The 24,252-nt window shown below is 40.8% G+C and overlaps 1 protein-coding gene across 1 annotated transcript in view; it reads left to right on the top strand.

Moving 5' to 3' along the window:
• LOC115794817 (interleukin-1 receptor accessory protein-like 1) overlaps positions 1-24,252 on the top strand; it is a 323,647-nt gene that overhangs the window by 100,743 nt on the left and 198,652 nt on the right. Inside the window, exon 3 of the mRNA XM_030750478.1 lies at positions 16,880-17,159. Coding sequence (XP_030606338.1) covers positions 16,880-17,159 — 280 coding nt within the window. The remainder of the gene's footprint in view (positions 1-16,879; positions 17,160-24,252) is intronic.

Below are 24,252 nucleotides of genomic sequence, written 5' to 3'. Positions count from 1 at the left end.
GGAATGAAAGCACAGTTGGCGTCTACATTCATCTCATAAATACAAACTGTTTTCGTGTATTAGTAGTTAATGTGACAGGGTTGTTTTTTGGAAATGAAATGCTATTAAATGTTGCATTAAAAAATGGTAGAAATTATTAGGGTGGCACAGTCGACAGTGCTGTCACCTAATAGCAAGAGTGTTGCTGGTTTGAATGTGCCGGCCAGGTGGGACACTTCTCGGTGGTGTTTGCATGTTTTCCCCATGTTGTACCCTGCCTTTCACCCAGTGATGGCTGGGATAGGTTCCAGTGCCTCCCTTAGGGAACTGGATAAGTGGTTAGCATGGATGGATGGATGGATTACTACAGTGACAATATTTTGTGATCCTGTCTGTCAAAATGGCAGATAATTAGGAAGCCTAATGCAACTTGTGTGAGTGGCATATGCATAAATATACAGAGGACTGACTTTGCAGCTAGACTTTGGAATGTCTTTGTATTCCTCACCTGGCAAAACTGTATCCTGAAGCACTATCCTGCAGAACAGTATTCAGTACATTAAAATGTGATGAGTAGGGGTCCTGACTAAGCATCAGTATGTGATGGGTCGGGTTGAGATTGCGCTGCTTGTTTTGATATTTGCTTGTAAAGCAAAATGCAGTAATGAATTTTACATGTACTGTAGCATGCCGGGATGAGTCGTAGAGCCGACCGCAGATCCCTCTGCACAACACTGTAAACAGGTTTACGCTATTTGGAAGGAAGTATGAATAATAATCCCATTTTATCTCTTTTGGAAGCTGGGGACACCTTCAGTGGCCTCACTTCTCAGCATGCCCACATTCAGCAGCTATGAGCTATGTCTGAACAGCCCTGGAACAATTGCATTAATTTAGTCTACTCAACCACCTCTGCAGGTAATTTGTTTATAGTGGATTAGCCATTGTTACCGAGGCTGAGTCTCACTAACAAGCCCAGCTTCTTTCTTGCTGGAGTGCTGCACATTATTTTTCAGTTTAACTCTACCATTGTCAAGCTAACCGAGTCAGTGGTGCTAATTGGCAATCATCCCTTTAATTTGTTGGGTTTTTATTTCTTTTTCTTTTAACATGAAATACACATGAAACTATGAAAAAATAAGAATAATCTGTCCTTTAACCTTCCTTCAGCTCCTCTGCTTTCAGTAGCTTCCTGGTTTTCCCCTCAAACAGTCATCCGTCTACAGCGGTGAACCCTGGTTTAATTAACTATGTATATGCAAATGTACACTCATAGTGCCAGGATCTCCATTTTCATTTTCTTGGCTTTTTTCCCATCCATGCCCCCCCCCCCCCCCCCCCCCCCCCCCCCCCCCCCCCTTCCATGGAGGCTCCAGGTGGATTTATTGTAAATTCAATTTGCATTAAGGCACTAATTTGCTGACACTGTGCATGCATACATTTTTTAAACTGTTATGCACCTCGACACCCACAGCCCGCCTACCCCTCCCCACTACCTTTGACTGAACCATGGTTTCATTTTTCTTTTTTCAGGGGGGGGGCACACGGTAATGGAAATCCTACACTCAGCTTTTAATTGGAGCAGAACAGGATAGCTTATTTTGAATCAGGACAACAAGCTGCTTTTTATCATTTGGCTGAGGGATAAGGGAATTGCAGTTTGTTCGCAGAGAGCCTTGTTTCTCGTGTGTAATGAGCAGTGTATAGCTCCATTTGTGTGTGTCTGTATGTGGCTTAAAGTACTGTATGCCTGTGTGGTTATGTAACTAAAAAAAAAAAAGTAGCTCAAAATGACCAGATTGGGTTTATGTTCATCTCTTATTTAATTACTTTCATAGTTGAAAGTGTTTGTGACCTAAATACAAGTTTTCCTTCCTGTTTGCAGTGATTTTAAAATTATTTGTGCATAATTTGCATTATTCTTTATTTATCTGTTCTATACTGCTGTACTTCAGGATGGTCATCCTGACCGTTTTGGAGACATTTTGGAGCATCTTACACCTAAAGCAGCTTTTAATAATTCAATATCTAAAGGCTTGCAGCTTGAGTGGTGCAATAAATGACTCACTTGCCTTTGAAGATTTACAGTATGAATAAGTTAATGTGTGATTTGCAGACCTGCTCTCTTCTACAGTCTTCACTATAATTGGAGTTGTAATGTCAGGAGAATCTCCTCCCAGAGGTAAAATTGATTTTAAAAAGGCTTGTTTGAGACCGTTAGTCATGTTCAAGCCTGAGGAAAAACCTGGAAATGGACACAGTGTGGCAGTATCTGCTGGTGGCGAGCATTTTCTGTCTGTTAGTATTTTAATTCTCCGTCATTACAGATTCATTAGTTAGTTTTGTCAATCACAACTCAGTCTTGGCTGGCTGTATGGAGGACCAAAACTGCCTAAATAAATGAATAAACCAAAAAAATAAATAAAATTGTGCCTACAATTAATTATTGTAGAAGAATATTATGGAAAAGTTCAAAATGATTAATTATTAGTTATTCTAAAATAAAGAAGATGCAAAAACAGCGCTCACTGTGAACAAAAGAATTCACTAATTGACTATGGGAATAAACCCATTTTAGGAAAAATCATGAAATATGACATCACAGGGTTTTATTTTAGCAGAGCTACAGGATTTTTAAAATGCAAATGACCTCCTTGGTGGTTCTAGTAATAAATTAAAAATTCACATTTTATAAATGTGTGACAATGATCAGTTTTAATGTTTGTTGTTCGTTTGCTCACTTTTTTTTTTTTTTTTTTTTTTTAAAGAGAGTAGTTTATTTGCATAGTTATCTTTAATTTTGGCAGTTTGTGTCTTCTATAGAAACACTAATTCTCAATAAAGAGCCTGAAGAATAGTTTTTACGCAATCTGACATGACCACACAACCATTTGTAGACTTGGAAGGTAGTAAACAAAGTCCAAAGGTTGCAAAAATATGAGTGACTGTTCCATTTAATGCCAAACTTGATCATGCTCTAGCTTTTAATGTCAACAAAAGCAAACAAAACGATGCATTTTAATGCTGGCTCTACTAATGATGTAAATTTACTCATCCCCTTGGGCTGTGATACTGTGCTGTCCTTCCTCACAAAAGTCCAATGAAAGCAATGGATGTGCCAGTTAAACAGAGCCAAAAATACCATGTCAAATGCAGAAATGTGGGAAAAAAACGAAAAGGCATCTGCATTTTCAGGAAACATCTCCACAGCTGTCATCACTTCCCTATGTCACCGACTGAATGCTGTCACAGCGAATGATTGCAGTGCATCATATTATCCAGTTTGTAATTGAATTGTAGCGGGAGGTAGGTTGGTAATCAGTGTACAGCAGGTAGTTTTCGTTTCAGTGTTTGACAGTAATGTCCTCTAATGGGGGAAACTCTGGCTCTACTCTTGTTCCAGGCCACTAGGTTTCCCTGGATCCCTGTCTGCCTGTGTGAGTGTGTGTGTCTGCTGGTGAGTGTGTGTGTGTGTGAGTTCTTTTGCTGAATGTAAGTATGCTTTCATATTTGTGTGTCTGCAAAATGTGCAGGTTGTGTGTGCCTGGCACAAATGGTTCATTTGGTGCTAACCTCTGGATTCCTCTCAATATTCCTGATTTTCTTTTTTGGCCATATACTCGACCTTGAAGTCATATCTATCAGGAAACTGAGCCACCGTCCTCTGCTGCTGAATTATTGGCGATTGCCTCAAGTGATTTACAGCATGGGTGCCCTTACTCGTGTGGCTTTTGGGAACCTTACTGTCCCGAAGCTTGAATCATCTCTCAATCATAATTTTCTTCCCTTCTCTTGAACTGCCGGCACAACCTCCCCTCACCCTCCCACTCTTGTGTTCAAGAATTGAGTAGCTCAGAGATAGAGCAAGGGTAAAACAGCGAGACAGAGGAGGAGGCGAGAGAGAGAGAGAGAGTACAAAAGGCATAAAAAAAGAGAAAGTGATGATGCTCTGGTAGTTAACAGTGTGGGAAAAAATGAGAGACAAAAAAATAAGGTCAGAGTTGACATATGAGAGCTGACACCAGCGCCCATCAGGACGGTACCCGCTTGCTTGCTTTGTTACATATTCTTGCCATCTTATCATTTCACAGACGGCCGGCGCAGAGGCCGATGTGACAAGGCTCTCTATCCATCTGGGCACGCTCTATTTTCACCAACGCTCATTTCGCGGGGGCACCGGAGCACAACGCCCAAATGGTGTGTCGGTGTCTGTAGTGGACCGGCGAGGGTCTGAGTCACCGGCTTAGCGCACCCACACTGCCATGATACAGCATAGAATAACAGGCTGACAGGGCTGTCAGCGGAGGCAGTGCGGATTGTGTGGCCCTGTTCCCCGTGTGTTTGTGCATGCGCGTGTGAGCGCGTGTGTTCGTGTTCTCTCCGTGTATTTTGTACCTGTGTGGGTGGGTGAGAATGTTTAGAAAAAAATGTCTTATCCACACTCTTGTCCTATGTGCGCAGTCATGTCTGCAATGCAGCACTAGGAGATTTTTTTTTTTTTTTTTCCAGGAGCCAGTATTGTTTATATTGTGCGTCTCGACGCCTCCCAAGGCTGTTTTGTTAGATGAGAGGATTACTGACGCCATGGGGAACAGAAGGATGATTTTCTGATTATATAGTACTCTCTCCGGAGGAGACACCCCAGCTATTACAGGATCACTTTTACATCTGCTCCTTGTCAAATGTTCCCCTGAAATAGGCACAGACTGGGGAGTAAACATATGGATACAAGTCAATTTTCACAGTTCGATCGCCCGAGAGAATCAAAATGCTGTATGGGAGACATAATCACCCCTTGAGAGACAAAGTCGTCCTCGATTTCTCTTGCTGAGATGATCTGATGGGATGATGAGACACATTTGGATTTAGATGAGCTTTGGACAATGATGGTTGTTTTTTTGTTTTTTTTTTTTCCCTTCTCATAAACAGAAATGTTTACTGTTGAGCATGAAAGGGAAAACAGACATAATCACCTATATAGAGTGAAACAGGTTGACTTACATACCGCTTTGACGAGTAATGTGCCAGTTTCTATGCAGCTGAGTGCAGTTGTACTTCACAGGGAGTTAGAGCACTGTATCCTCCGAGTGCATTAAATGAAAGAAAAGTAGTACAATGTCTATAAGCATTTTTTTTTTCTGGGCATTTCACATTTAGAGGATATTTGCTACTTTTTCAGCGATTCAACGAAGCAGCAACCTCTTGGGCTGGAAGGTGAAGCCAGTGGGACCCCACGTGCTAAAATGTGCCACTTTGAAGCACAAGGTGTCATGTTTCTAGCCTGGTACAGAAAACTGCTTTTGATTTGTGTTGCTAATTTCCCCTTCCCTGACAGCTGTACTCGTGGTAATTGGTTCAAAAATGGCTCAGTCGCACTCGGCCAAAAATAACGCAGCAACCTCCTTGCGAAGAGGAGGTTTCCCGGAGATTGCGTTGAATTTTTTTCGCATTCTGCCACCGTAGGAGTCTCTCGGTGTCCGGTAGCAGACTGGCTCTAGCGCGCCACGCTCTTGTCATAATATGGTTACTTCTGAATCAAAATGGAGAACAAAATGCACTAGCATGACTATCCATATTTATAGTCTAAGGGACAGCATGGTCGCCGCTCCTAAGCAAAGTTCAAGAGTTCTAACTTGTCTAACTGAGATACAATATGGCAATAGAGCATAGAAATGACCCTCAAATGCACCACCCCATATGTAGAACTTTTCAGAGTGGAGTATCAGGCTCTGCATTTGAAATTGAAAGCACAATGTGTTTAACTTGCTCATTTCCTGATAAAGCTCAGCCACTATTGTTATATTGCTGGTACACTTGGAAATGGACCACATTCTGTTGCGTTGCATGAGTGTGAGCATGTTGGAAGATAAGATCCAAAACTATATATGATACAGTTGAGTTCATATTTATTTAAGATATGAGAACCTGGATGATTTGTATCTGACAAGCTGGCTCCATAAACTGACAGAACGAACAAACTCTTCTCACCTACCTATAAGTGTGTGTGTATGTATGTGTATATATATATATATATATATATATATATATATATATATATATATATAATATAAAAAAAAGTGTGTTTGTGTGTTTATTTTCCCCTGTACTCTTTCCCTATTCTCTTCACTGCAAGAGTCCACCCTGGCAAAGTCGGCATTGTCCCCTTTCCCATCAGCTACCTCTGTGTGCTTCCTGTCCCCATCAGCATTTAACCTGTGATTGGAGACAGCAGGCTCTGCTCTCTCCAGAGGCCGTGTCCAATCAGCAGAGCTGAATCTGATACAGAAGGGAAAGACAGGCGAGATCGCGCGCAATATTTATTTTGTGATAGAAAGAAAACTTCTTTTTTTTTTCTTTTTTTTTTTCTTTGGAAATCACATATGAGTATTTGCATATAAATAACAGCCTAGTGGCTGTCAAGGAAGAGAGGGATTTGAGAAGAGAGAGACAAATGAAGATGAAGTGTCAGGAGAGTAAAGTGCAGGCAAGATGGAGGGAGAACTGTTTTATCTGCTTGTGAGTAATGGGGAGGTAGGGGTGGGGGGTGGGGTAAATGTCAGTGCAATCATTTAATAAGCTGGGCAGCTGGAGTCACCGTGCAAAAATATCAATCTTTTCATCTTGATTAAATCTTACTCTGGTGTTGGTGTTTTAGTAGAACAAGTCAGAATTTTAAATTCAAAGGAATAGTTTAATTTTCTGTGGGTGAAATGAGAAGAGCAATCTTCACGCCCTGTTTTAAAATGAGAAGTGTGGTTTCTCTATTGAATAACTGGACTGCCGTGGAGGTTTGTTCTTAGACCACCTTACCAGAGTTGTAGGATTTAGGCTGCCTCAGTTGCTTCTTTCTCTTAATGTAATCCCAAACTGGTGCTCTGTGAGGCCCAATGCTACAAGTTCAATCTTTTTCCAAAGTGTCACTAAAGGCGGTTCTTGATTAATTTAGCTCACGGTTTGAGATTGTAAGAATAATTTAAAGTGCTTGGAAAATGGCACCCAGCTGTATGCTGTATGCTAATCTCTCTCTATCTATCTCTCTCTATCTCTACCTATCTATCTATCTATCTCTCTATCTCTCTAATCTCTCTAATCTCTCTTATCTCTATCTATCTCTATCTCTCTCTCTATCTATCTCTCTATCTATCTCTCTCTCTCTATCTCTCTCTATCTCTCTCTATCTATCTCTCTATATCTCTATCTCTTTATCTCTCTATATCTCTATATCTCTATCTATATCTCTCTCTATATCTCTATCTATCTGATGGATGAGTTTTTCCTTCCCACTGTTGCCACAGTGGTGGTGACAGTGCTTTCTTACAGGGGGTCATCTGATTGTTGGATGCCTTGAGGTGACTTGTTGTGATTTGGTGCTATATAAATAAAACTGAATTGAAATGAAATGTGTGAATAACCTTCAAAATAAAACAGGAAGTAACAGAAAGGAAGAAACTTGTGCAAACAAGCAAAATGAGTCGTAAGTGGAACACAGGTACAATGAAACCATTAAAAAACCACAAGAACAAAGCCGATAAAACTAAGGTTGCGCTAGAAATCACGACATCACTTAACACAAAAAATCCATCTTTTCTTGGGAATATTCCTATGTGACAAAATGTTGGACAATTCCTTTAACTGTCTTCCTCCCCAGCACTGTCTCTCTGTATATTTATAGACCACTGTTCACACCCAGGTGGTTGGTAGAGTCTTCTTAATGTTGCCATATGGCTCATAACTGTGGTCACTGTAGCATTTGCAGGTCCTTACTGTAGCTGTGCCATTAGCAGCAGCAGGCACTCTTTTATTTCCCCACCTACAATGCTGAATTCTCTTCTTTTCATACACTATTTCTGAGCCTTGCTCACTGTTCCAGACATCCTATGAGGTGTGCGTGCATACATATGTGTGAACATACTTTTGCATGCAGAGGGGCATAGCTGATTGCTTTATTGGCTGATGACTCATTCTCTTTTTCAACCGGCTGGAGGTACTTCAATCATGCAGGTAATCTCCCCCCGCACACTGGCAGCCGAGAGGTTACCTTTCCCACACATCAGAGCTATTTTCCTCTTAATTGAGACCCACTCTGCTGCGACAGCGTTTTCACAAGGTGGAAAATGGCAGGTCAAGATTTCAAGACATCTTTCTCCTCCACGCCTCCCTCTCTTGGCAAAAGTGGCTGTGAAGTTGATAAGTTCCTTCAGGGATCCTGGAGCCAGTCCAGCTAAGACACTAGACTTCTCGAGGGCAAGTAAAGGTTGATGTCGCGTCACCTCATAGATTGTATGCGCGTGTAGATTTGACTGCAGATTCATGTGTGTATTCAATCAGCCCAGGCCTAATATATGCACACTTTTCTGATTGAATTACGCCGGGACTTTTATGGAGAAACATAGTCGTGAAGCATCTCCCTGAGAGCTTATGAGAGAACAGACACTCTGTAGGAGTCTCTTTGGTGACCCGACTCAATCTGCATACGATTACCCCTCAGCAGACCTGTAACCCAGTTTATGAGCTGATCACCTCGTCTCCAGCAGGAGCACATGCTCATCCTCCTGTGGTAGTAAAGTGTAGAAGGAACACTTAACATTTGTTTAGCTTTATTATGGTGCCCTTTAAACAGGCTCGTAGTTGTTCTTTCATGCTTGTTGATGAGCATCTTCACATTTGCGCTGTGTCTTTTCAACACACAATAACGCACAAGATCTTGTATAAATATATAGAATATTTACAGTGTTCGTTTAGAATACCCTGCCATGCAGTTTCTACAAAACTGGTCACACAAAAGTGCGTGTTAATTCAGGAAAAGTAGTTTAATGGAAAATGCCTTTAGCCTCATTTGCAGGCCTAATCCTTTTAAATATGAAATTTAAAAAATGTAAATAATTTGTGTTTCAGATAGAGTAAATGCCTTGAATTATGGAATGCGGTGATTTAATTATTTTATCTTTTAGGGAAGTTAAGGTGGAGGCCATTTGAGTACAGTGAACAGTCATGTTCAAGAAACCAGTTTGAGATGAATGTCACAGCAGAAACTGAGACTCAGCAGAACAAGCAACGTTTTTCCAGTTTTTGTTGTCCAACTTTGGCAAGTCCATGTGAAATGTAGCCTCAGTTTCCTGTTCTTTGCTGACAGGAGTGAGCCCCTCTGGTGTGGTGTTCTGCTGCTACTGTTGCTCATCTGCTTCATGGTCTGACGTGTTGTGCGTTCAGATATGCTCTTTTGCACACTTTGGTTGTAACGAGTGGTTATTTGACTTACTGTTGCTCTGTCAGCTCAAAGCAAGCTAAACATTGACTTCTGATCTCGCATTTTCGCCCAGAGAACGTCCGCTTGCTGGAGATTTTCTCGTTTTCAGACCGTTCTCTGTAAACCCTATAATGGTTGTACATGAAAATCCCGATAGATCACCCCATGCCATGTTTGAAGTCACTTAAATCACCTTTCTTCCCCATCCTTATGCTCGGTTTGTGTTGAGTTGGTGCCATGTGATTGGCTGATTAGGTAATTGCATTAACAAACAGTGGAACAGGTGTAGCTAACAAACCTAAAGTGGCTTGTGAGTGAATGTATTATGCTCTTGGTTTGGTCCTGGTTACAAGCATAAAACATGCATTGGAACCTTTTTATAAATGATGCCATTGTATTTTGCACAGTTGGACAAATGAGACAAACATGGGTAACATAAAAACAAGGCGGGCTTGACGAATGGCCCTGTCTTTGTTTAATGGTGTGGTTAAGTCAGGAATGGAAGACCCCATTTCGACGTGTCATTGAATGCGGCTCTATAAAATCCTGATTTCCATGCAGTGACGTTCAGACACTTGTTCTGTGATCATTTGGCAAAACATGACAGCTGACGCTTAGCAGTGACCATTTGTCCAACCGGGGAGCAGCACTGTTGCAAGCTTGGACACAGTCAAAGACCGCCACAGGGGAATTGCCCCCTTCCCCTCCCTTTTTATTTATGCATCATGGGAGTTTATGGACGCAGCGCAGCCGCAGACATTGCTTACGATTGTTCCAGACACTGAAAGAGCTGCCGGAGTTATTATCACTCAGCAGATTGGCCAATTCCCACACCAATTGTGATCCAGCAGAATGGAAATCTGGTGAGCAGGGAAATGTTAATCGAGTTCAATTAGGCTTTGTACCATGTTTGTTTCCTGCCAACAGATTATGCAGAATCCCTACCCTGGCTTACTGAAATGAAAGATAACCCTCTGTCAAAAGTCTGAAATGGGCAGTTTGAGGATGGTGGAAGATAACACGTACTGGCGCTGGCAAGCTCCTCGTGGCAGCATTAGAAATAAATACAGCAAGACTTTTAAACAGTTGGGCTGGAGTTCAACATTAAAGGGAAATTAATGTGGAGTTTTTTTATTACTTTTTTACTTGCTTAAACTCGAGATATTTTCAAAACCATCCAGGTGGTTCAGAGCATGTTTCATCTGATTTCACTGTTGTTAGATCTTTGATGCTGTATGTTTTCAGTCACAGTCAACTGTTTGACCTTTTTATCGGGCGCCCACTCATATGCACAAAATAATCTTTCAGTCTAAAAATTGTGTTGAGTGAATGCCACTTAGATTACTATTTTTTTTTTTTTTTAAACTATTTGGCACGCTGTCATTGTCATAGAGTGAATTTGTGGTACTGGGAAAACATCAATACAACTCTTACAAAGAAGTTTAGTCCTCTCTCTCTCTCATTCTCTGAGACATTATTTTTTCTTCAGTTAAATGGAAAATGTTCAGCTTTAAAGAAATGAGTGGCTCGAATGTTTGTTTGCAGTGCTGATGGGAATGGCAGCGACAGAGCCAGGCTGGCGGATGTTTAGCAATGAACCATTTACTGTAGAATTTTTTTTTTTTTTTGTACCACATCCAGTCTGCTCAGCCAAAAAGTACTTCTGAGTAAATTTGTCTTTTTTTTTCTTCTGTCTGGGCTGCCAGAAAATGTTAGAGGGTGGAAAGACAACTTTATTGGTCAGTCAACAGAGCTTAGTCGAAAAGTAGATTTCCTTAATCTTTCTCTGTCCGTCCATCCATTCATTTTTTTTCTGCTTATCCAGTTATCATGGCGCCTATCCCAGCTGCCATAGGGCAAGATGCGGGGTCCACCCTGGACAGGCTGCTGGGCTGTCACAGGTAGTCTCTGGGTAGTATTTTGAGGTCCAACTCTCATCTGCAGTGGTTGACCCTCAATATAAAATTTGGGTCAGTTTGACTCCAAAGTTGCAAACCTTAATCTTGGGCTAAAGGCAGAGTACAAGTAGTCAGAGCACAACCTCAAGGGACTGATCCAAATTTAGCAAGAGTACTGGAACACTCTCAGCACTTCACAAGTTGATAACCCTGAAGGGAGACGGCCATATATTTGTCAGCAAGCTGTTAGAATAGGTCTTACATGAATTGGAGTGTCTCCTGCTAGAAACATTCAGGGTCTCCAGAGGAATGAGTTGCAGTGACTTCTCATTGAGTCATTGGGTCAGCATGTCTGTCCATAGTGGTGGTGTTGGTCATTATATCTGAAAAGGACAAATAAAGAAGCCTGCAAGAAACATGGCTGCTAGTGTGGCTGTCCATATGTGCGGTATCTCTGTACTGTCTGTGGGTGCATGTAAACCTGAGAGATGCATCAGAAACATAATCTGTTACTTCGTGCATACTTTTGCTAAAGTTATCTTTGTTGGAGCTGCTTGTCTGACCTTTTACACTCTCCTGTTTTTTTTTTTCTTTTCTTTTTTCATTAGTTGTGAGATTAAAACACTTCAGAGTCTCAATTAGGACACATGATTAGAAGTGAAACCATCTTGGCTGTGGTTGTCTTACCTTAAGCCTTCAAGTTATTATCGTCCACAAACTAATTAGCAAGTTCTCGATAAGCGAGACTAGACCCGTTGTTAGACTTAATCACGGTGAAAGGATTGTGCTGTTGGGCAGCTCACAGAGCTCACCCCGCCCTCGCCATCATTTGAATTTGCTTAATTTTGTTTCTAGTTATGAGCTCTTTGTTCAGTTTTAGGTTGTATTTTTCATTGTCTCGCTCCCGGGAAGACGCGTTTAATTGAGGAAACCAGCAGGCGTTTTAGGGGGGTCATGTCAGAGCGTTGCATCTGAATGCGGTCTTCTCAGACTCATTTAATGAAAGCAGCAACTTATTGTTGCTGATTTATGATCAAGTCAGATGAGGAAGGTGCTGCAGATTTGGCACAGCTGCTGCCTGTAGGTGAATTGAACTGTCAGAGCTGCCTAACTGTGAAAAGACGAGACTAATAACACAAATTTAAAGGCAGCGTTCACCCTCAAGTTCTCTCATGCTTTGTGTTGTAATTGAGCATTTTTAGTTAAGTGAATTCCAGAGCTAGTTTTATGACAGAGTGCTTTATTTAATTTTTTCTGTTGTCTGTGCTTTTCTTTACCCTGCCTCATCTGCTCAACTGATTTCCTGTTCCCTATCTTATTTTAACGACCTCAACACGACATAGATGAAGTGAACTATTGCTGAACTGAATACCAATTAACCCCTTAACTGGCAAGGGCCCGGTGACGGGCCGTTTGTAGTCCCTTTTATATGGCAGGCTAGACCCTCCCATTTTTATTGACACGTCATTCGGCCAATCATGTAACTGGCTGCACCAAATCACCTGACAAAGCTACGTGACGCCCTCTGAGTATTATTGGCTCTGGGAAACCCATTTCTTAACATGATTGGCCGAATGAGGTGTCAGTCAAAATGGGCGGGTCTAGCCTGCCATATAAATGCACTTCATTCGGCCGGCGGACCAGACGCAGCCAGTTAATAGGCTATGAAATGGGTTGTTCAGAGCCAATAATAACCAGAGGGTGTTATGTAGTTTTTGTCAGGTGATTTTTTTGCTGCCAGTTAAGGGGTTAACTGACTAACAGAAAAGAATCACCAATCAGGCAAGCAAATTAAACATGGACAAATTAAATTCCTGAAGCGCTCAGGGAAGAAATGACCTCCCAGCCACATAGTTTGTTCTAGAATAAATACAAACATTGGCCAAATTAAAGGAAAATTTTGTATCTTTGAACACGCCTAGAGGGTGTCTTTAAAATCCATGTCTTCCTATCACACTTCATTCTGATACTGTACTGTGCAAAAGTCATGAGCCACCTCTTATTTCAAGATAACACAGTTTGACAAGCATAAAAAGGGATTTTTTTTTTCACCAACAAGGTGATTCCAAAAGAGCTATTAGCAGAAAACTTGGCATATCTTGGCATAGTGCGCAGTGTGTCCTTAAAAGATTTTAGGATAGTAGATATGTAGGGGACATAAGAAGAAGGGGCAGCCCTAACTATCTGAAAGTCATGGAAAAAAAAAATCCAGCAAAGACCTGACACAGGACCTGAGAGATGCATCTGGACCTTCAGCTGATCCATCTACTGTTCACTGAAGCCTCATCAGAAATGGTCTCAGTGGAAGGGTGGCTGTCAAGAAGCCATTCTTAAGGAAAGGAAAAGGCTGAGGTATGCCAAATTACACTAAACTGGACCGAAAATCAGTGGCAACAGGTCTGATGGAGCAATGAATCCAAATGTGAAATTTTAGTTTCAAAACTTTTAGTATTTACAGAGGAGGTGAGGGGAGAGGTACAACAATGTGTGCCTACAGCACAGAGGAGGTCTGTCATGGTTTGGGGCTGCATTTTAGTCAGGGATGTTGAGATCTTGTCAAAATTGATGAAAGCAGGAAACTACTGAGAGATTTTTGATCTATCACTTAGCACTATTTGGAAAGCGTTTGATTGACAACAGTTTAATTTTTCAGCATGTCAATGATCCCAAACACAAACAATGCAGTAAAAGCATACCTGGATAGAAAAACACACAAGTGAACACAATCAGTCATGGATTGGCCTCCCCAGAGCCCGAACTTCAACATTACTGAAGCAGTTTGGGATCATGTTGACGGAGAACAGAACAAAAGACAGAAACATCCAAAGAGATTTAAATGTCCTTCAAGAAGTCTGGAGAACTATTCCTGAAGACTAAAGAAATGAGAGAAAGCTGCCTCAGAGAGTTCAGACTCTGCTGAAGAATAAAGGTGATCACACCAAATATTGACTGAAGCTCATTAGAGTTTTACTAACTTGGTTTTTGCTTCATATACTGTATTTCCATGTACATGTTTGCACATCTTAATAAATCACTTCACTTAATTCCTATTTTCCTCACAAACTGCAGTATAAGGAAATGAAGGGTGGCTCAAGACTTCTGCACTGTACGTAATATTAAAGGTTTTCATCTGGAGAAGTTATTTCTTGTTAGTCTTCTACTGCAAATTCTCTGCAATTGTGACGAACTTCCACTGCTGATGTCCGTTGTCTTTTTTTTTGCACTGTTCTCTTGAAACTCATTCCCTTTCTTCAGGTTTTCTCCTACACGTTAGGCACCCACAAGCAGCGCTTCCTCCATGCTCAGCAGGACCCTCGCAGCCCCACACAGTACAGTACAGTAACACAAATCAGCATGGTTAATGAATTCCCTGTTAACACCCCTCTCACATTTACCCCCCGATAACTGCCGCATGCACCACACCTCGCTGATTGGCGGTTGAGTTGCTTATTTGGTAAATAAAACATTTGTAGAAGCTCAATTAGTGAGGCCTGTTGAGTCTGAGACAGCTGTGCTCGCCAGCTGTTTTGTTTTTGTTTTGTTTTTTGTTTTTTTAAAAAGAGCTGTGCTCCAAGGTGACGTGCGGAGAAGAGAGAGCGTCAGAAACAGGAAGGGAAAATAGTTAAGGTGGGGCGACGGAGGCTGAGAGCGTGTCTGTTTTTCAGCTCTTTCTGCCTCTCAGATTTAAGACTGTCTGTTTGTTAGTGCCTCACAAAGCATGGAGGGCTTTGATAAAGCTTCGACTTTATTTAGAAAGTTGATAATTGACCATGCTGCCGCAGCAGCTTGCAGTCTTGGTATAAATATGTCAAGATTGAATATCGTCTGTGATGTATGAATAGTTTGCCGTGTACAAGCAGAACAGTGAGTAGCTGTTGTGTCACAATGCAAGGTTTAGCTGATGAGGTGCCTCTTCGGGAGCAGGTGTACATGGGAAGTGATGGGGCTGGAAGGTGTGACCCCCTTTTTGCTGCGAGGAATCAAATAACAGCCAAAGTAATTAATAATAATAATTTTGCTTTGTGATACAGACCACATCTCAGCAGCTGCAAAGCATAGCTGGTACTGTGACATGTCTGTCTGACTCCCTGGATGTCTGCTGATTTTTGTCAGGTTGATAGCATTAACTGAACAAGTGCTCACTTCCATTCATAATGGATATTTGTAATTCTACATATACTGTAAGCACATATAAGGTGTCTCTTATGTGGTGCATGGCCGTACAGATTTTCCGCGGCTCAAAACAGCCTTTTGAGGGCGAACACGCCTAACTGTGATTGGTCAGCATGTAGTTAAGGTAACGAGTCCGCGTTTCTTTTCTTAACAGGAGTCTGTGCATTTAGCTGATATTTTAAATCCTATTTAAGGTTAAGAAAATTAAACTTCACTTTTAAAAAATGGTTAAAAGCATATTTTTTTTTTTTTATTTGCAGAAAAAACAGAAACATATCTAGTATGTACCAAATGCCAGCTGTAACACAAACAACCACAAAGTGTTTTGGGGGGAGTATTTTTTTTTTTTAGGTAAATGGAAAGAACTGCCGTTGTGAACATGGTAGCAGAACAAGTATGAAAAATGCAGAACACGTGTCAAAATGAGGCCCCAGCTCGAAGACTAGTGCGGCTCTCATCGTTGCAGGAACTGTCTAAACTGGTGTTGAGATTTTTCGCACCAAATCCTTGCTTGCTTGACACACTGATGAACACTTACTGTACTTCTGTCTTTTTACATAACTCCCCTGCATATGAAAATCTCAATCAGCAACGCAGGAGCTGCGTGTGTGTGTGTGTGTGTGTGTGTGTGTGTGTGTGTGTGTGTGTGTGTGTGTGTGTGTGTGTGTGTGTGTGTGTGTGTGTGAGATAGAGAGAGAGTGAGAGTGAGCAAAAGAGAGAGGGAGTTTTCTTTGGTATGCAAGAGCTTGGCAAGGATTAAGTATCAATTTAATATTTGGTCTTTCTCATGAATCTCATATACACCTTAAGAAGGAAAATAAGTCTGGGAATCCAAACCGCCCTGATGCCTGCTCTGCATGAATAATGCTGTTCTTATTTAATCTTAACTTTTTTTGACTGACAGTTGGCGGGCTTTATTAGATCTCTTAACAGGAAGACCCCTATTGCTCAGCACTGGCTTGCGATCTGGCACAATATGAGACAAGTTACTTTTTCCATTAAGCATTTGAGACCAGAGGAAAGCCTGATAGCTTTAGGAAATGAATGCAGACACGCAGCAGCTTCTAATTTTCTCAGGTCAAATGTAGTTTAGTGCCATCACTGCCATTTAAGCATATATTGATGGTGGTTTATGGAGAGTTTATTGCTGGTAAAAATCGATTCATATGTGAGGTAGTGACACGAGTTAAATTTAAATATGGAAATATCTGTCGGTGAAGGCAGGATGCACTGATTGAATCCGACAACTTGTGTTGAGGGTTATTTTTAACCTTCAAAGCAGCACTGTGGAAATAAAACACTTTAATAGCATATGAATGCATTTTTGGCATATGTCAAAGGCATGCGCATATATCCACTTGTGTTCATATTGCCGTGTACTTGAAACACAACAAAAGGAGAAAAATTTAGTGCCGCCTGGAGGAAACAAGCATCATGATTGATTGTAATACGGGGAGTGCTGGCACATGGTTCATGAGAACAAATCCCCACTTCTGTGCTTGGTGATAATGCAAATTGGTACATAAAATATCCGTGTTTCATTTTCCTTTTTTCTTTTTTTTCCCCCTGTCCTTGTTTTCAGTTGAAGGCTGCACAGACTGGTCAGTGGACTACCTGAAATACAAAGTGCTTCTGGGGGAACCTGTAAGGATTAAGTGCGCTTTATTCTATGGATATATACGAGCCAACTACACCCATGCGCAGAGCACAGGACTTAGCCTTATGTGGTACAAAAGTGCGGGACACGGGGACTTTGAAGAGCCCATTAGTTTTGATGGCACAAGGATGAGCAAAGAGGAGGATGCCATATGGTTCCGACCAGCAGAGTTGGACGATGTAGGATACTATTCCTGTGTATTAAGGTAAGTTTTTCTCCATTTTTGGGATTATTTTTCCAGCAGCATGTCAATAAATAATGGGGCAAACAACATTTTGAACCCAGTGAGGATGAGTAAAGCTGTGTGAAAGTCTATCATCTCTGGCCAAAAAGCCCCAGTCCTTGGTCCTCAGAGTGTCGTCTCACAGTATGAAGCCCCTTTTGCTTCGCTTTATATGTTAAATTATTTCTTTATTCTCCTCTTGGGGACAGTAAGCCATTAGGGGCAATTGTTGAATGCATAACTCTTCGACCCTCACAAGTCCTTCTTTCTAAAAGCGTAAAAGAGCAAGGAGTGAGAAAGAGGAGAATGTAATTCGGTGCAAGAGGAAAAAGAAAAGGCAGTGAAGATAAAAGGGGGGAAAAAACGGGACTCGTGCTATCTTTCCTTTACACATGCCTGATGGTGGAGGTAGACAGTCATTTGATTCATGAGTTCTATAAAGTGGTAAAAAAAAAATCTGGCTGACAATTTCATTAACATGTAGGTTGCTGGTGGCCAGTTGGAAAGAAAAGACACCCATAACTGTTTCTTTCTTCTTTTTTCCCCACAGAATAAGAGAAGCTTTGTAGATAATCTTTGAGAATTCAGGAGAATCCACAGAAACATCCATATTTTACCCTAAACACCACTGATTTAAGTTAGACAGGCAAGAAAGGACAGATAATGTGCTCTTGAGCAGTTGCATTCAGCACAGGTTTCCTTGTGTTTCTCAATTCTAAGAGTATCTATCCATTACTATTCAACACCATTAGCGCACTCCCCTTTGCTGTGGCAGCCGCCATGAATAGAAACGGGCAGCACCAATCCAGCCATTCTCTATTCAGTGACGTTGGCAGCATTTTCTGGAGGTAGACAATCAGTCAGCGCAGAGTTATTGTGTAATCACGCAGAAAGTAGAGCCATGAGAATTTGATTTGGACGAGTACTGTTGCTTTGTCGCCAGTCTCCACCATTCAGAACCAAATTAAGGGGCAACACTTATTTGCCCATCATGGAGAGCACTAACAATAGTTCTGAATACCGAGCACTTTTCCATCATAGAGGATTTCTCTCGGCGGGCATTTCTTTGGACTTTTGTTGCTCGAATTTGCTCTCTGCAGATTATTGCTGTTTTGTTGTAGAGTTGGGAGATGGTTCACTTCAATATTTAATACTTTCAACTTCAAGTTTTGCCACTGAACTGGAATATTTACAGATCTGACCTTTTATTTACAATGCCAGCTTTGGTGCTACAAGCAACTCCGAGATCAGATGCTGTTGGGGGATTTCAAATCTGTATTGATAAGCTCTGGCCTAGTACAACTTGTCTTAATGCAGGTGTCCAGTTATGTATGTAAAGAATAGACTAAATACTTTTTATAAACTGTTATTTTATGGTCACTGATTTATTGGTGTATGCATTTATAAAAGATGATAAATGAAAATTTAAAAAGAAGATACCGGAGAAACACCCTTCAGCTATGTTCTGAGGGTTGATGTTGCACAGCATGTCCACCAGAGGATATTCTGCAACTTCCCTGTTGGCAACACATGTGTTTGAAACGCTACAAACACAACAACCTGCTGATCCGAACAGTCGGGCAGCTCATCAGTGAGTAAATAAATAACTACAAATAGCAAATGTTAGGGGAAATCTTTCACATGTCTGAAAGACAAAGAAAATATCAGATATTGGTATTGTTCCGAAAAATATATTGGTCTAAGCCAGTTACTAACTACTAAACTAATCATAATTAAGTAAATAATCCACATTTAAAATATGGCTTTGTTAAGTCTGCATGGCTAATGCGTTAGCATTAAGTACGATAAGCAGTTACCTCATTACATATACAACTTGCTGGGCAAGTTGCGTGAAGTTGGAGATTTTTCACTGCCACTGGTGACTTATTTGGCATGAAACTGACAAAAAAAAAAACCTCAAACACCAATAACTTTGTCGGGTGATAATTTCCCTAGCTAAGTCACTGTTATTTTACTGTAGATGAGATGATCTTAAAATTTTTCCTTTACCAGGTTAGCAAAGCTGTTTTGAAGTCATAGTTTCAAACGTGGCCTATCTTGACATTTCCTCTAGTGAAGTTAACCAATAACATTTAATTCAACACCCCACCATATAAAATAAAGCGTAAACCATTAATTTGTCATAAGGTGTTTACTGTCAGTTTTGAAGCAGTCAAATAGAGGAAATAGACTGAATACTGTGCGGAGTTGCACATGCTTGATTATGTAATAATAACTTATTAACCTTGCAGGTAAAGGGCGTTTTCTCTTGACTGGCTCATTAGTCAGCTCTATACAGTGACATACGGTGGCTTTTAAACAGGGGGAAGGGCCTGTTTAAAAAGGCTTGGGAGGATTAGGTTATTGGATACTGTGTGTCTTTGTGTGTACGTGTTTTACATGTTGGGTTTCATACGGTGCTCTGAAGCACATAGCAATACATCAAAATCGACCACATGGGACCATCAAATTAGAAAGATTTATAGTAGCGTGTTAGCATATGCTGTGAGTCCTGCTGATTTGAGTTGCAATAATAAGCCCAGAGGACTGACAGTGGAGCAGGTTTTACATTTAAACAGATTCAGTACAATATATGGTAGAACATAACTAACATAATCACACACATGAAGCACATGATGCTGATTATCACATACAAGCATATGTCAGAGTCTGGCATGTATTTGCTGGATCTCATAGTTAATGTGTTGGATGCAACAGCAACGGCAAACTGTACAGATCTGAGTGACTTTGACAACAGCCATATTGTTATGGCCTTGAAACTTTGGACTGCATTGCTAATTTCCTGCTGCCAGATACCACAGGGCAACTTCAGAGGTCTTTTAGAGTCCATGTCTCAGCAGGTCAATTTCCTTGGGGGGGTGTATGTCATGCTAGGGACCCACAGGGGTAGTTATAACACTGTGGTTCATGACTACACATATAACACACAATGTGCTGCCTTCGTGTGTTTTCATGTCAGAGATTAAAGAGAGGAACCCTAAAGTGCTTCAACAGTAATGGCACATGAGCCGGTACTTTTAAAGACTCTTAACTCAAAATCACTACAGCTTGATGGGTTTTAGCCATGACTTGGTGTTGGTATATTCACATCAGTTTCCACTGGGGTAGGGGTGGGGGGTACAACGTAGGCTGGAGCCTTTCCCAGCCATGGAAGCGGAAGTGAATGGATGGATAGAAGACTGCATTGTTTCCTTTAGGAAAAAACTATAACTACAGTACCCCAACCAAGTGGCTTGTGTGTTTCTTAAAGTCTACTCACACTGCCAGTATTTGGATAGTTTTGTCTCAGGGGAGGAAAAGTGCTAAATAAAAACATCAGGCAAAATGAAGCTACATAGTCGATGCAGATGTTTTTCATTACAACCCTTCTTCCCTCAGATCAAGTGAAAGTTGGATATTTGCTATTCACACTGTGATGCCAGTACAGCCAAAAACTCATCCTCATTACTGCATCACATTCCTGGAGCCAGGAGAGAAACTTAAAAGTGGGGATACATTATTCAAGAGAAAATGTTGAAGCTGCTAAGATGCAGATCATGCTTATTTTCTCCAAAATGACTGGGGAAAAACAGCCTTAGCCATATTATGTCTAGTATCAGTGCAGCCTGAAATGTCTATAGGGATTTACAAGGTGGGGGATTATTTGTCAGAGCTGATTTTGGAGCTCTCAAGATCAGCCTAGAAGATTGTTGAACCTCTCAGGTATGCTTTCAGGTTTCAAAAGGGTATTTTAATGACATGATATGCTGAAAGCATGTTGAGAATTATATCACATGATTGGTTTTCATTACAGTATTCCCTTATGGTGCAAAATTAATGCAGGAAGAGTAGTAGACCTGCTGCCAGGGAGGTTGTTCTTACCTCTTCCACAAAGTAGAAATGCTCTGTTTCTGAGCCATAATATATGAACCCTGAAAGCGTACCTGAAAGATGTTTTTCCCGCTGTTGTTTGCACCTCAGGGCCACCGTACAGATATAGATTTATCGCATTTTCCAACCACAGCCTGTTGAGCTGTTCTGTCAGTGTGACTGATTTCAATTTCCAATCACCGCAGCCAAATCAGGGGATTGCTCTTCTGCTTTGTGTCAGGAGCGTGGGTCCTATAGATGATCAGCGCTCGCATATGTTAACGTATCACATTTTGGATTAGACTCTTGGCAGCATTTTTAGGTGACGTTCCTCACCGCTTGAAACACGAGGGTTCCTGAGGAATTTAGAGCACTCTGTGGTAGAACGAATGAATCGCGACGCAACAATAAATCATCTCTCACTGGATACAATTCATACTTGGCCACATTGTAACAATTCAATCCCCGCTGCTATGGGCTGTCGTGATGTTATTGTCTCAGAACAGCGATTCGTAGAGACAAGTGTATCCAAGAATGATGTGCATTATTGTCACAGATGATTTTACATAGATGGAATCAGAAGTAATCTCTTTTTGGGCTTATGTTTGTATTTTATTCCGTTTTTATATAAGAATGAATGTGATATAATGAATCTACTTCACTTGCAAATCGCAAATTTTTTTTTTTTTTTTAATCTTCATTCATATGAAAATTAAAGCAAAATTTGATTATGAGTCTCCATAATTGAAATGACATATAGTTCAGTTCCATAATAATGGCAGCTAATGTGTTATTGCTGAGCAAAACTCTGCTACATTTCTGTTTTAGTACTATTGTTAAGTTTTGTTCAGTGTAGCGGATCCAAAGAGGAGCATTCAGTGATTAAAGTGTAGTTGCTGCTTGAGGCTAGCTCAGAAAGAAAGTTAGTCATAATTTGAGTTTTATATTGGCCTAGGCCTTTCTGTGTGTAGTTTGCATGTTCTTCCCGTGTTTGTGTGGGTTTTCTACGAGTATTCCGGTTTCTCCCAACAGTCTGAAGACATGCACTTAGTGTGGTCAGGTTAATTGGTGATTCTAAATTGAGATTCAGATTAGAGTAAAAATAGGCAACCTCCTTGCAACTATGAAAAATTGATAGTTGCCTGATGATTGCATTGAATTTTTTTCTAATTTGACCAATTGCAAGTAGTTGCAGCAACCACTTTGTCTATTTTGTCTCTAGATGATTTCACAGGATGCCTGGTGGGAGGCATCTGGTCTCCAGTCTGACTCAGACTGACTGCAGTCACTCTGACATTATTTGGGCAGTACCATTCCATGCTATCCGTGACAATAGCAGCATAAATTCTTATGGCATATAAAAGTGTCATACCACAATATCAATGGTATAGCGACACCATGTGTTTATATTGCCTAGTGCACACAAGGAGACAAGCCCAGGAAAGTTGGCCTCTGATGACAATTTAGTTGGAAAAAGAATTGGTTCACTGCTTGAGGCAAAAACACATTGTCGAATCCTACCAGGTTATGAAGGTGCACATGAAGGAGATACAGTGGTACCTTGATTTACGAGTGTCCCAACTAACGAGTTTTTTGAGACACAAGCGGTCGCTTGGTCAAATATTTGTTTTATGTTGCGAGCGAATATCTGAGTTACAAGCGAGCGAAAATACGCAATCCACGCGTTCTGTTCGGTTTTTTTTCCACTCGCTCTGCACTCGTTTTTGTTGATGGTTGTTGATGTGTTTGATTACTTTCTGCATTTATTTTGGAACATTTCCTTTTTTAAAACCATGGATCCAAAGAAAGCGAATGCCAAGATCGGTGCAGAAAAGGATGATGACCATGGATATAAAGCATAAAATTATCGAAAAACATGAGCAAGTTGTGCATGTTGCTGTCTTGGTGAGGGTAAGAGTGTGCCAAAAAAAGGCAAAAGATTACGTGACGTGAAAAAAATAGGAGCATTAAGTTTAGCGATCTCCTCCACTTCCATCTCCGCCAACATCTTTGTCTTTCACTTAAAACCAGTTTATTTCTTTACATTCTCTTTAGTTATACTATATAAAGTATTATTTTTCTATATTATTTGTTTATAAAGGCATTTTCTTATTAATAACGTAAAAAAAAAAAGCCATGGTTTTGGGGGGGTGGGAACAGATGAATGATGTTTCAGTTCATTTCTATGGGAAAATTTGATTGACATACGATCAAATTGAGTTACGAGCTAAGTCACAGAACGAATTAAACTCGTATGTTAAGGTACTACTGTAGTTTGTAAGTTGGTAAACAAATGATTCAAATGAGCATAGCTGGAGCGCACTCGCTAGCTGCGCTCCCCGCTAGCTGCGCTTAAACTGGTTGTATTCTGGTTATATTGCTATATAAAAGCAAGGTTGCTGAGCGTCTGTGTTTGTAGTTTAAACAATATTCTGGAGCGACTACGTCACTACCTGAGAGGAATTTCTGAATTGTTTTGGGGTTTTGTTTTCATTGGTTAGGAAAGGTGTAGCTTCCTAACCAAGCTTGCTAGCAATGTGCTACCAAATATGGTTGATTCTGGCATAATGTAGGCGTTGACAGAGACACATCTGTAATGGGTTAAAAAAACAAAACAAAACAAAAGATGAGCATCTTAATAAGTTTGGCAGTTAGTGAAGTTTTGAGTCTGAAAAGCAGCTGGAGAAAATGTGCTAACAGGTTATAGATAAACACAATTACTTCCAATTCAAATCATCTAGTTTCAAGTACTTTCTGAATCAAGACGCAGGTTATTGCTAGTTTAGGAATCCTCTTCCTGTTTGTTCCCGCTTTCAAGATCTGTGTGGATTCTGCAAACTGTTGCAGCACAACAATTTGTCACTTGTTTGACAAACTGGACTAAATATGACATCAGATTGCCTTGAGGAAGGCTGTTCTGTGGCATTTTGGATTTATTACATCATTTCTTACTTTCATTCTCTGTGGTGCACTCGCACACAAACACGCACTTACAAATACGCTCTTTTCACCCTCATTTCATATGCTACATTATACCCTGTGACTCCTCACTTCTGGCCTTTTTACATCGGCGGCATGCCTGTGCTCGTCACATCTCTGTGTATTTGCTCAGCTGCACTTAAGGGTGTCAGAGGGCATCATCATACGCCAGCGCACACATACACACACGCGCACAAACACAACATGTCACTCCTCTGCTCCTCTG

Source organism: Archocentrus centrarchus, chromosome 2 (genome assembly GCF_007364275.1).
Source record: "Archocentrus centrarchus isolate MPI-CPG fArcCen1 chromosome 2, fArcCen1, whole genome shotgun sequence".
Lineage (NCBI taxonomy): Eukaryota > Metazoa > Chordata > Actinopteri > Cichliformes > Cichlidae > Archocentrus > Archocentrus centrarchus.
The sequence above is the reverse complement of the archived record's forward strand: the minus strand, read 5'-3'. Positions and strand labels throughout refer to the sequence as shown.